Genomic DNA, 14398 nt, shown 5'->3' with positions numbered 1-14398 from the left:
CGGCTTAACACGCGTGGACTTTTGCTTCTAAACCTTCGAGCCTCTGTGTTGACCTACAGGAAATCATTATGGACTCTTTAATGCAAAACAATCAGGCTATGCAGTTGAATTCAAGCATGTAAGAATCTTGATGCCAACTAGTGGTGAAGGTGGGAAAAAAATTTATAAAAGCTATAACAAAACCTAAAGCTATTTCATGTGGACTGCTCACTTTACTCTCCTTGTGATTATATGGTCAGAAGAAAAAAAAATGCATATAGTGTAAAAGCTATTAGTAAAAAAAAAAGAAACCACACCCGACACTAAACACTGAGGCCCAATAAAATAAACACAATATTTATTAATTTAAATACATATTAAAATATAAAAAAATGTATATGTGTACAATTTATTACAAAGTTTTATGGACCACCAATGCAAAATCATACGTAAAAAGGCTTTTTTTCATCCATTTACTATTTTGATATATAAACCAAATACCAAACATAGCCCGTTATGTACTTATTGATGAGTTGTACTCATTGATCAGTGGATTGCTGTGCATTTTAACAACATATATGAGCTCTCTAAATAAATAAACCAATGAAACAAAAATTATTATATGTTCAAGGATATGCATGTTTCAGAAAATCCACACATGTGACACAGTAAGGCTGGAGATGGTGGAGGTACCCCGACGATGATTAATTTACAGACCAGGCATTCACTTCGGCCAGTCCTGCAACAAAAAATATGGCTTTGTCAACCATTACTTTGCTTTAGCTATTTCGTCTTGGCTTTTCTGGAAAGGCACAGCAGTAAATTTTAAAGCCGCAAAGTTACCTGTTATGCTTAGGACATAGGAAGGCCTCTTTTCCCATCATGGCAACATGTGTTCCACACAATACACAGCTCTGTTTATTAGGGAATAACTGCATGGAGGACAATATGCATGTTAGACAAATAGATGCAATAAATACAGGTAAGAGGTAAGAACAAGAGAGGTAAGTGAAGTTTTCAGATATGCTTCATTCACTTTCCATTCACTTGCACAATGGAATACCCTGAAATGCTCTGAGGAAGGGAGAGGAAACACCAATATAAGGAACTGAAAAAATACTTGGTTTTCAATATTTTAAAGTGAAACTAACCTTGGGAGTTGGTGAAAAGAAGGCTGCCTTTAGACTAAAGCAGTGCCTGAAATGTAAGATTTTCCTTACCTGCCCAAATGCTCTGATCTTGAATGTGCACATGCCACATATCATAGCAGCAGACCTGGGGAAACCATTCCTGCAAATGTGGGAGCAGCGAAGAGCCTACCATACAAATATACATCATATTACAGTATATGACAACTGATAATCGTAAACTTTATATTTAGATGCATTGGAAAGGGGAACAATCTGTAAAGTATGGTTACCTTTAAGTACTGAGCTCGAGTGTGAGCTTGGATGGAGTGTGCACGTGGGTCTTCCCTTAGGAACTTAACCAACCGACCATTAAGTCCAGCTTCCTGCAGGAGACGTGGCAATTGGTACGCCACTATGGCATCATCTGTGCACTTGTGATCATAGTAATCAGCCAAACTAAGAAGGTACTGGCCACGGGAGTTGTCAGGACTAAGCAAACACTGCTCCACTGCCTACACCCAAGAAAAAAATGACATTTAAAAAGGGACAGAAGACAAATAGCTGAAAAATGTAACAGTAGCCTTGTTTTACAATATATACCAAACCTTTACTGGAATTTCAACTCCTGCTTTATTTGTTCTCAACAGAGTGAAGATGAGTTATAGCCTATCTCAGGTTTTGTTTTATTAACGTCTGTGGCTCCATTTTGGAGATTTTCCCTTACTCTTTATAAGTGTGACACCAGGAGAAGAAACAAGGGGACCGAAGCTCAACATATTAGGGGCCACAGACATTGACAAAAACCTAACAGTGGTTCTAATGCTTCCTAACCCCAAGTTGCTTTTGCTGCTCTCTTATCTTTTACTGCACAGATTTTCCATCACTTCTGGCTCCTCTGACCCCGAGACAGCAGGACAAGAAGTAAGTGAAAATCTCCCTAATGATACAGATGTGCAATGAACATTTTACTGACCCTTCCCCCCCTGCTGGGTTATTTATATACAGATATCCATATATATACTGTGTATATATATAAATATTTATATAATTCTTTTTCACATTTCCATAAAAATGGTCTATAAAAATTCTTTATCGTTGTCCAAGATATACACCTGCCTCTGAATTGTGGTAAATCACATACAGCCTGTAGTATACAAGCACTTCAATCGTTGTGATGTTGGTCTATGAAAGTTTAAAAGGAAACCTTTGTTAGAATAAATATGTAAGCTGCCATTGCTGACATTCTGAGAAGATCTTTTTATCGCATGTTACCCTAAGGCCTCATGCACATGGGTGGTTTGGCTCATGAGCACTAAATCTAGGGGTTTTTGGGCAACCAGATGGCACAGGTGCAGCATCCAGCCCTGCTGAAAAAAAGTCTGTAAAAATCTAGAACAGGCTGAAAATGCATGAGGCTGGATGCTGTAGCAAGTGGTACTCATGTTTAGAGCCATATGCACTCAGGGACATATGCCTGAAATTCAGGAATTCTGTACTCGGGTAATTGTATGCCACTGAGTATTTTACCCTGTAGTAGATTGTAACAGGCTGCTGGCAACAGGTTTGGACCCTGCACCTATGCTTACGGAAAATGTTGGAATTTGCTACTTACAGGCCAAACCACCCATGTGCATGTAGTCAAAGGCAACAATGTGACAGGGTTTTGGGGCTTTTCAGTATCTGACTTAAAACATGATCAAATAACAGTGACTTCTGCTGATGTGCTCACTTGACATGGAATGGCGGCTTAAACAAATAAAAAAATCCAGTGGAAATGAATAGCAGACAGGGAAATAGTATTTTTTTTTCAAAAGGAAGATATGATTGCTGCCCCCATGTTTTTTTCATGATTTGCTAATTAATAAAATACCACTGCATTACTTGCAAAAGCACTTACCATTTTGAGGACTGTTATAGCTCTAACAGAGCTGCAAAGAAGTCAAACATGCAACATGCTTGTGTGTCTCCTACCCCTCTTCCGCACATCACTGTAGGCAGCTCTGTCTCATACCAAAATTGATGAAAAGGGGCATCCCTTACGTCTCAAGAGAGCTATATTATTTACATTATTTGATGGTCAATACCCACAGGAAAAAAACAAATCTTAGAAATTCTGGAATGTTGAAATTAAAACAATTTATCATGTCCTTTATATCCCCAGATAGAAATTTTGACTTAAAAACAGAAACTAATTATTTTGATTATTGGGTTTGCCAGGAGATACCACACACAATCTTCGTAAGCACTACATTTTTTACTACAAAAAAATTTGGAGTATGGACTTGCAAATTGTTATTCTGTTCTGGAAGGATAAGGAGTTCAGATTATGACTGAAGCAGCCATTGCCCAACTACACTTATTCACTGAGCCACTGTCCTTGAACATCTTTTGCTGAATGTCTGCTTCCACTGAAGCCCACATTTTAACAGACTGAAAGAGTCTCTTTAAAGTATAGATTTATCTTGATTTTATTAAGGTTTTTTTTTTTTTTTTTTTTTGGGTATATCTAATATTTTTGTATAAGAGGGTACTCTGCTAATTATGACCTAAGAGGCCAGTGCCCATCAGTTGTAGAGTTTTACAGGTTTGGCCAAATCTGACACATTTTACACATGAAGCAATGCAATCTTGGCTATATGTTTCATTCTGTCCATTTAACAATCTGAGCATATATCGGTTAGTGCCATAATTAGATTTAACTAATACGCAGCTAAATGATGAATATACATTATTCTGCCTTTAATTAAATCTACAAATACGGTTATCCAAAAGACAGCCCACAACAGTACATGACGGATGGCTACATACTGCAAGTCAAAAGACAAACTTGAGCAGGAATTAAAGGAGTTGTAAAGTCATAAGGTTTTTTATCTTAATACATTCTATGCATTAAGATAAAAAAAACCTTCTGTGTGCACCAGTCCCCCTCAGCCCCCCTAATACTTACCTGAGCCCCCTCTCTATCCAGCAATGTCCATGAGTATCTAAGCCGTCCAGGACTGTCTCTTCTGATTGGCTGAGACACAGCAGCGGTGCCATTGGCTCCCACTGCGGTCAATCAAACTCAGTTAGCCAATCAGGAGAGAGAGGGGCGGGCCGAATGACAACTCCATGTCTGAATGGATACATGGAGCTGCAGCTCGGCTCGGGTGCCCCCATAGCAAGCTGCTTGCTGTGGGGGCACTCAACAGGGGGAGGAGCCAAGAGCTCCAGCCAGGGATCCGAGAAGAGGCGGACCTGGGCTGCCTCTGCAAAAACACTGCACATCGGCGGTAAGTATAATACTGTATGTTTGTTATTTTAAAAGAAAACAAAATGAGACTTTGCAATCACTAAAGCAATTAGACCATGTAATGATTAGCTTCTGAGCAATAGAGTGCAAGCATGTGGAGATATGGAGAAACCAGTTCCTTTACCAAGCATATGCCATATATGTACATTGTCCAAGTTAGGTAAGAAAAATAGCAATTGGTTCTAGCTGTGCATGGTTTAATGAGGTGAAGAATTGCACATCTTTTTTTGATAATGAAGAACAAATTTGCCTATTACGTTACTAAATAAAGTATTTGAATAAAACATCTCCCGTGTATTTTGACTCATTCTCTAATGTTACCTGTTCTACGCTGCCATGGAAGAAATTTAGGGTATCCCTCCCTTGATAATCCCGTCCTACACGAAGAAGACTACTCAATGTTCTGCGAAGTGAAGCCCAGTGCATTGTAGGTATTTCTGCACCATCTAGTAAAGACACGGCTCCTTGCAGGTCTCTTTCCGTTACACCCTGCTGGCAACAGTGCAGCAGACAAAGTAGCTATTAAAAAGAAAACACAAAATATAAAACTGTCAAAAGTATATAAATATTAAAATGTATCTGTGATCAAAATGTAAAATAATTATATTAAATTATACATTGCATCTCATAAAATTTGAATATCATCAAAAAGGTAATTTAATTCAGTAATTCAATTCAAAAAGAGAAACTTATATATTTTACATACAGTAGATGTGTTACACACAGAGTGATATGTTTCAAGCATTTCTTTCTTTTATTTTGATGATTATGGCTTACAGCTAGTGAAAACCCACAACTGAGTATCTCAGAAAATTAGAATATTACATTACATAGCCAAAAAAAAAAAAAAGGACTTTTAATACCTAAATGTTTGCTTGAAAAGTATGTCCATGTACAGTATAGTATTCACTCAATACTTGGTTGGGGCTCCTTTTACATAAATTACTGCATCAACACGGCATGGCATAGAGGCCATCAGCCTGTGGCCCTACTGAGGTGTTATGGAAGCCTTGGTTTCTTTAAAAGTGGCCTATCAACATGTAACGTGATTATTAAACCAGGTATTGGTACTTTTGGCAGTGTGGGCAGGTGCCAAGTCCTGCTGGAAAATTAAATCAGGATCTCCATAAAGCTGGTCAGCAGAGGGAAGCATGAAGTGCTCAAGAATTTCCTGCTAGAGGGCTGCGCTGACTTTGGACTTGATAAAACACAGTGGACCAACACCAACAGATGACATGGTTCCCTAAATCATCATGGGCTGTGGAAACGTTTGCATTTCATTTGAAAATCAAGGTCCCAGAGTCTGGAGGAAGAGTAGAGAGGCACAGTATCCAAGTTGCATGAGGTCCAGTGTAAAGTTTCCACAGACATTGATGATTTGGGTAGCCATGTCATCTGCTGGTTTAGGTCCACTGTGTTTTATTAAGTCCAAAGTCAGCGCAGCCCTCTACCAGGAAATTCTAGAGCACTTCATGCTTCTCTCGGCTGACTAGCTTTATGGAGATGCTGATTTCATTTTTCAGCAGGGCTTGGCACCTGCCCACACTGCCAAAAGTACCAATACCTGGTTTAATGATTATGGTATCAATCGCCTGACCTAAACCCCATAGAGAATCAGTGGGGTATTGTCAAGAGAAAGATGAGAGAAACCAGACCCAACAATGCAAATGCTGAAATGCAACAATGCTGAAATGCAATCAAACCAGACCCAACAATGCAAATTTCAGCAATGCAAATGCAATGCTGAAAGCCGCTATCAAAGCAACCTGGGCATCCATAACACCTCAGCAGTGCCATAGGCTGATCGCCTTCAGGCCACGTTGCATTGATGCAGTAATTCATGTGACAGGAGCCCCAACCAAGTATTGAGTGCACACTATACTGTACATGGACATACTTTTCAGTAAGCCAGCAAAATCCTTTTTCTCTTTCGTTCATTGATGGACACAGCACCTGATCTTCTTAACCATTGGGTTATACTGCCCCATACAGGAGTAGGACACTAGGCGGAAAAAAAGTCTGGCTATGCCTATGGGCAGTCCCAGGGGGTATACTCCCTCTCTCTGCTATAAGTACTCAGTTTTTTTCTGCCTAGTCAGAAGTAAGGACCTAGTTCCTTGCTGGGATCTCTGGTCCTGGTCATTTTTCCTTTTTAGATTTTTTCCCCTGTTTTTTTTCCTGTGAGATCTACAATCAACTGCCGGACTGAGCGATGGGCTGGATAATCTAGATCCTCTCAGGATCTAGAGCTCTCAACTCTGCGCTAGGTCGGCCGTGACATAGCCCCACCAGATGAGGGCTGGCATGCGAGTTAAATGCCTCGCGAGGTCACAAACGACCGGGTCTGGGCCTGAGTCGCAGTGTTCCTCTTTGCCAACAGCCCCCCCATTTCGATGGAGAGGAGGTTCTTTCTGGAGTGGTGCCCGCCTGATTCCCAGTATGGGAAGTGACTATACCCCCTCTCCCCCTGGAGGGTTTTGGGGTGGACATGGGCCCCTGGGTTCCCCTCCTTTCTGTTAGGCAACCCCTTCATTGGTCTGGTGGTCCCTGTGGGCCTTATTGCCCCCCATCCCCCCTCCTCCAATCCTTTACTGATGCTGGGGCTGTGAGGTGGCCTGGTCCACCGCCTGGGGTGGGGGCAGGGTGCTGTGCTAGTGATGGTGGCAGGGGAGGTGTGCCGCCGGTGACTAGGCAATCGGCTGTGTGGGTGGGGCTGTACCTGGTTGGGGCTCCTGTCAGGGGCCCCCCTTCCTGCTTGTCCTGTTTTCTGTGACCTCCTGGGTCACTGGGAGCCTTGTGGTGTCACGCGGGGCTGCCATTTTGCTGTAGCCTGTGTGCTCAATGCAAAACGGCCATATTTGTGTAGTCTGGCGGCCATTTTGCGGTGGTTTGCCATTGAAAATAGTGGCGGCCATGACAGTGGAGCCCTTTGGGTGGCGATTTAGGCAGTGGGAGCCCCTCCTCATCCCCTGGTGCTGACTTTTGGATCTTTTCACTTCCTGATCGCCACACGTGGAGTGCAGATTATTCTGCTGGCTGCAGGTGCCTGTTTCTGCTGGGTGGTGAGTCTGGTGGGGTCCTCTGCTGAAGATCAATTAGGTGCTCTGTTACTGGCGACTGAGTGGTGCTGCTGCATTGGTGGGGGTGTCCCTTAGCAGTGTTTTTACACCTTTTTCTGTGGGGTCCCCAGATTGACTCATGGAATCTTCGGCGCACATTTCCCCACCTAATCCCCTCTCAGAGGCTGCGGGGCCCCCTCGGTCCCAACCATCCATTGATGCACTGACGGTGGTCCTGGAGGCGTTTGTGTGTTGAGTGGAGGTGGTTTTTGGGCGATGGGCTAGCAAAAAGTGCCCCCCACCTTCCCCAGCCTCATCTGTCTCCACAGATCCTAAATCTGATTCGGCCACCGCGGACGTGGGTCACTCTGCTGGGTCTGCGACTACACGCGCTGTATTCTCAGGTAGTGAGGATGATTACTCCACTTCTGCAACCGAGCACGAAAAGGCGCTGGTGGAAGCACTGATTGTATCTGTGCATGAGACCTGAAAAATGGAGGATGCAACTAAAGCTGTGACAGAGGCGTTGGTTCGCTTTGGCACTCACAAGCCATCCAGAGCGGCAAAGGTGTATCCTTTCCCTGCCTATTTTGACAGAATTGTCGCTAAAGAGTGTAAACGACCAAAAGGTCCCCTTGTGGTCCCTAAGTGATTTGCTATGCAGTACCCCTATGAGGAGTCCCTTTTCAAAAAGTGGACTGTTCCACCGGTGGTGGACCCTCCGATCTCCAGGTTGAACAAAGCAACCATGATTCTGGTTGAAGAGTTCCCGTCCTTTAAGGAAGGCGGAAGCTGTGGTCGGCAATATGGACACCCTGGCTGGTTCGGCAATGAGGCTGGTATTTACCATTTCACTGGTGTCGCAAACTCTGACAGAGTGGGCTAAACTTGTACACCGTGACCTGGAAGGGGAGCAGCTTCCCCTGTCTTTGCTGAGCTGGTGGACCAGTTGGTCCAGGGGCTGCAGATTATCTGTGATGCCTCTTTGGAGGCGGCTCCCCTAGTCGCTAGGCTCTCTGTTTCAACAGTGGTCCTTCATGTATTTTTTGGCTTAAATGCTGGTCTGCGGACCAGACTTCTAAAAAGGTATTGACTGATCTTCTTTTTCAAGGAGATCGCCTGTTTGGAATTACCCTGGATGACATAATTAAGGGTTTCAGGGGGGTGGGGGGGAAGTACCTTTCTTCCGCAGGCTACTAAGGGCAAGGACCCTCGCCATAGGTATGGACCATCTTTTTCGGCTCATAAGAAGATTTTTCGTTCCTCAGGATCAACTGACAAAGGATAGGAGCTTTTTAGGGCCTCCTCTGGAGGATCCAAGTGAACTTGGTCTGGCAAGTCGAGAGCAGGCTCATCCAGACCCGCCGAGAAGGCTCCTCAGCATGAAGGTACACCCTCACCCGTATCCGGGCTGGGGGGACATCTTCACTGGTTTCCGGAGCCGTGGACTTCCCTGGTACAAGACAAGTGGGTCCACCAAGTCATACGGTCCGGCTACAAGACTGAGTTTCGCTCTTAACCCCCCCCCCCCCGGTAAAGTTCTTTCCTTGCAACTTGTACCTGTCCCCGGACCGCTTACAGGGTCTGTTTGGGGCGGTACAAGACCTGTTACTTCAAGGGGTGATTGTCCCAGTTCCGACATCGGAACATTTTCAAGGGTTTTACTGTTTACAGTTCCCAGGAAGGAAGGCAAGGTGTGTCCAATCATGGACTTCAAGGCGCTGAACTGCTTTGTGAGGGTGCAGAAGTTGAGAATGGAGTCCATTCGTACGGTTGTGGCATCCCTGCATTGGGGGATTTTCTTGCCTCTATCGACATCAAGGATGCTTATCTTCACATTCCAATTGTGCTGGTCATCAGCGCTTCGTCCGCTTTGCCGTGGGAGAGGAGCATTGTCAGTTTGTTGCATTACCCTTTGGTTTTGTCTCTGCTCCTTGGGTCTTCAAAAAAGTGTTAGCCCCAAGGCTGGCATTGTTACACCAATGGAGGATCACGGTACTGGGCTACTTGGATGACCTTCTTCTGCGAGCGGAGTCTCCTACTGCTCTGGTGGAAAACCTGGAGGTCACCATATGAACTCTGAAGGAATTTGGCTGGATTCTGAATTTTCAGAAGTCTGCTCTGGGTCCTTCCACAAAGCTGGACTATCTGGGTCTGACTCTGGACTCGGCCTTAGCCAGAGTGCTCCTTCCTCTGGACAGGCTGAAATTTGTCTCCTGCTGTCCAGCAGATGGCCATCCCTCCGGACTTGCATGTGGGTGCTGTGCCTGAAGGTGTCTACCTTCAAGGCGGTTCCGTTTGCACAGTTCCATATTAGGTCCCTGCAAAGGGACAAGATTCCACAGTCTCTGGACAATCAGATCTGGCTGAGCTGGGGAACCAAAATCCCTGGTATGGTGGCTTCATTCTTACGGTGCTTCGGCTGAGAAAATCCTTCCTCCCCTTGTATTGGACAGTGGTCACGGATGCCAGCCTGTCTGGCTGGGGAGGCGTCCTCTGCTCAAGGAATCTGGACACTGGAAGAGTCCAGACTACCGATCAATGCCTTGGAATAGTGAGCGATCAGACTGTGCTTGAAACATTGGACGGAATGTCTTCAAGGATGTCCAGTTCACATTCAATTGGACAATGCCACGGCCGTGGCTTATGTCAATCACCAGGGGGGCACAAGAAGTGTCCTGGTGGCTCTGGAGGTACCTGGCATTCTAAGGTGGGCAGAACTTTTCATTTCAGCCCTATCCGCTGTACTGGATTACCTCAGTCGGCAGCTGTTGGACCAAGGGGAATGGTCCCTTCATCCGGAGGTGTTTCATCAGTTGTGTCTCTGGTGGGGCATTCCCAAGGTGGATTTGTTGGTTCCCCGGTTTAACAGAAAGGTGCAGAGGTTTGTGGCTCAGTCACGAGATCCTCTGGCGGATGCCACAGGCATAATTTAGTTCAGAAGACTTAAAGGTGGGAAGACAATGTAATAGAGCAGCACGAAATGCCAGCAGAATGCTTGGATGTATAGGGAGAGGTATAAGCAGCAGAAAGAGAGAAGTGCTAATGCCGCTGTACAGAACACTGGAGAGACCTCACTTGGAGTATTGTGCGCAGTACTGGGGGCCATATCTACAGAAGGATATAGATGCTCTAGAGAGAGTTCAGAGAAGAGCTACTAAACTAGTACATGGATTGCAGGAAAAAACTTACCAGGAAAGGTTAAAGGACCTTAACATGTATAGCTTGGAAGAAAGAAGAGACAGAGGGGATATGATAGAAACTTTTAAATACATAAAGGGAATCAACTCGGTAAAGGAGGAGAGCATATTTAAAAGAAGAAAAACTACCACAAGAGGACACAGTTTTAAATTAGAGGGGCAAAGGTTTAAAAGTAATATGAGGAAGTATTACTTTACTGAGAGAGTAGTGGATGCATGGAATAACCTTCCTGCAGAAGTGGTAGCTGCAAATACAGTGAAGGAGTTTAAGCATGCATGGGATAGGCATAAGGCTATCCTTCATATAAGATAGGGCCAGGGACTATTCATAGGATTCAGATATATTGGGCAGACTAGATGGGCCAAATGGTTCTTATCTGCCGACACATTCTATGTTTCTATGTTTCTATGTCTCTGGTGGGGCATTCCCAAGGTGGATTTGTTGGTTCCCCGGTTTAACAGAAAGGTGCAGAGGTTTGTGGCTCAGTCACGGGATCCTCTGGTGGATGCCACAGATGCACTGGTGGCCCCGTGGGGTCAGTGTCATCTGATTTATGCCTTTCCTCCTCTAAAGCGATCTGGTGCGGCTGGTCGCCGACGTTCCTTGGAAGCTTCCTCTCAGGGAGGATCTGCTGTCCCAAGGACTAATCTTCCATCCTGCTTTACAGTCGCTGGCTTTGGTGGCTTGGCTGTTGAACGCCAGGTGCTGATGGATAGAGGTTTATCGGAGTCGGTGGTTCCTACACTGTTAAAAGCTAGAAAATCTACTTCTAGGAAGGTCTACCATAGTACGTGGAAGATGTACATTGCATGGTGTGAGTCTCTTGGGGTTCACCCTCATTCTTTTTCGATGGCTCGTATCTTGACATTCCTTCAACGGGTGGTTGAGCAGAAACTGGCCTTGAGTACTATCAAGAACCAGGTGTCGGACTAGGCAGTCTTCTTTCAATGGCCCAAGCCATACACTCCTTCCTGCATACTTTCCTTCAGGGAGTTTGCCACTTGGCCCCTCCAGTGCGGTCTCCGTTACCGCCTTGGGACCTCATTTTGGTGCTCTCAGTCCTCCAGAAGCCTCCCTTTGAGAATCTTTGGGAGATTCTTCTGCTTACGCTGTCCCAGAAGGTCGCCTTTTTGGTGGCCATCACCTCTGCATACAGGGTATTGGAATTGATGGCGTTATCCTGTCATTCACCTTACTTAGTAGTTCACAGAGATAAGGTGGTTCTTCACCCCTGTCCGTCGTTCCTTCCAAAGGTGTCTCTGATTTTTAATTGAATGAAAACATTGTGTTGCCTTCCCTGTGTCCCAAGCCAAAACATCCAAAGGAATTTGCTTTACATGCCTTGGATGTGGTCAGGGCGATTAGGTATACCTGGCAGTCAGACTCACTATTTTGTGCTCACGGATGGGCCTCAGAAAGGGTTGTCCACTTCCTCTGCAACTATTTCCAGATGGATCAGACTACGTTAATTCAGGCTTATTCCATCAAGGGCCAGGTCCTTCTTTCTGTGTTAAGGTGCATTCTACTCCGGCGCTCATTGCCTCCTAGGTCTTCCGTCATCAGGCGTCAGTGACACAGGTTTGCAAGGCAGCCACTTTGTCGTCGGTACACACTTTCACAAAGTTCTATTAAGTGGATGTGTTGGCATCTGTGGATGCTTCCTTTGGCCGCAAAGTTTTGCAGACTGCTGTTTAGAGGGCCTGGTCCTCTTTGAGGGTGTATTGTTTTTCAAGTGAGCTCCAGTTGTTTTGGTTGAGTTCCTGTTTACCTGTTTGGCCATAGTTTAGCCTTGGGAATTTCTTTTCACTATTCAAACCCCTCATTTTTAACACTGCTCTGGGACGTCCGATGGTTGAGAAGATCAGGAGCTGTGTCAGTCAATAAACAAAAGAGAAAATGGGATGAATGAATTTTTACGGTAAGTCATAAATCCCATTTTTTATTGGTCTTATGTAATATTCTAATTTCCTGAGATACTCAATTTTGGGTTTTCACAAGCTGTAAGCCATAATCATCAAAATTAATAGAAAGTAATGCTTTAAATATATCACTCTGTGTGTAACATATCTATATAAAATATATTAGTTTCACTTTTTGAATTGAATTACTGAAATAAATTAACTTTTTGATGATATTCTAATTTTATGAGACGCACCTGTATATCGTATTATCAAATATAACTATTGTTTGTATTATAATTACAATGCTAATGCTATAAAATGAAAGTGCATGTTGTGATCATAGAGCTCCTAATAAGTCTGCTTGACAAAAAACATCAGATTGAAACTTTTGTGTAATTTACCTCTACAATGTGTGTTGTTTACTTCTTAAGAGCCGGTTCACATAGGCGCAACCCGACTTTGCCGGGCGACCTGTGAAGTCAATGCAGGTCGCTCCAGGTTGCCCCAAAGTAGCTCAGGACCCTTTTTCTAAGTCGGAGCGACTTGTGTCGCTCCTATTAGAACGGGTCCTGTGCTAATCTATGGCAGGCGACCCACGGCGACTTGTCAGGCGACCAGGTCGCCTGACAAGTCGCCCCAGTGTGAACCGGCTCTTAATGATCAACTTTTTTTTGGAAACAAAGTAAATGGACAGAGAGAAAACAGAGATTAAAGTAGCTGATACAGAGGGTGCAGCAACAATTCAATACCCCCCTCCCCCCCTTACACCAGATAATCAGCTCTTCTACTTAATCACAATAGTCCATACATCATTAAAGTTGTCTGGGCAAGACAGAGAGTTTATTCTACCAGGAGCGGATGCCACTCACAGATCGAGGATTAGAAAAATAGTGTAAGAAGGTAAGTACTAAATTAATTTTATAGTGTTTTCTGCCTGAGAAATTGACCTATGAAAGTTGGGAGAAGGTGGGGGTATTGATATGCCATAATCAAATGTGACAACACTTGGGTGACTCTGCCTAAATCATTAACAAAAAGGCCAGCATTAACAGCATCTATGTCCTGTCAGAGTGACGTTATGGACATGTCCTTCTAAATTCTATCAAAACCAAATTATCACACATAGGCTGCCACTGCTTACCTTTATAAAAAAAAAAAGCCAATTCCTTGGCTGTCATTTTGGTCCAAGAGCTACAGTATTTTGGGAGTTACTGACCTGGAACAAGCATGCATATAGGCAGGTGCAGTCTGCTTCCTCCACTGTAGGTGGCATCTGACCGAAGCGGCATCACAGCTTGGAGAGAGAGGCAGGTGGAACTCAGTTTCTCTGCATTTTCCTGGTTCATTGGGGCAGCATTCTGGTTGCCTCCAGACAGACACTGTCAGTTTGGCTGATACTTGCCCTACTACACGCTGTTGGAAGTCGTGAGTGCTCCTGGTTGGGCCCTCTCCCACAGTGTTCGTTGTGAACGGTTCTGCCTTTTCTACAATACACGTTCTACCTTTGCCACAAAACAAGTTCTCCTGATTGCACCTTGACTATGTGAGTTATTGCCACCGCACCACGCTGCACCCACCCACATGCAGATCAGGAATTCTGTCTCTACTTGCTGTTGGTTCTTGGTCAGTGACTCTGAATGTATTGAAACCACACAAATCCAGGCAAGTAGATCTTCAAAAGGAAGTCAGTATTGACACCCTACACTGCACAGGGTTAAATTTACAGTCTGCCTTGCCTAAAGTGTAAAATAGCTAAAAGGTATCCCAATTATCTAGAAGACAAGGAGGGGGGAAGGCGGGACTTTAAATGAAACGCACGGTGGGATTAGCCGTGCG

At 44.4% G+C, this 14398-nt stretch overlaps 1 protein-coding gene across 1 annotated transcript in view; it reads right to left on the bottom strand.

Moving 5' to 3' along the window:
* Positions 1 to 523: 523 nt before the first annotated feature.
* The window catches only part of LOC309546569 (telomerase protein component 1-like), a gene marked incomplete at its 5' end in the record, with an annotated part of 44005 nt that continues 30130 nt past the window's right edge, over positions 524 to 14398 (bottom strand). Inside the window, 5 exons of the mRNA XM_082246319.1 lie at positions 524 to 718; positions 823 to 911; positions 1200 to 1295; positions 1400 to 1621; positions 4723 to 4920. Of these exons, the coding sequence (XP_082102445.1) occupies positions 598 to 718; positions 823 to 911; positions 1200 to 1295; positions 1400 to 1621; positions 4723 to 4920 (726 nt within the window). The 3' untranslated portion in view covers positions 524 to 597. The remainder of the gene's footprint in view (positions 719 to 822; positions 912 to 1199; positions 1296 to 1399; positions 1622 to 4722; positions 4921 to 14398) is intronic.

The sequence above is a fragment of the Pelophylax lessonae genome, assembly GCF_965119305.1.
Source record: "Pelophylax lessonae genome assembly, chromosome: 1".
Lineage (NCBI taxonomy): Eukaryota > Metazoa > Chordata > Amphibia > Anura > Ranidae > Pelophylax > Pelophylax lessonae.
Note: the sequence above shows the minus strand (reverse complement) of the source record. Positions and strands in the feature narration are given on the sequence as shown.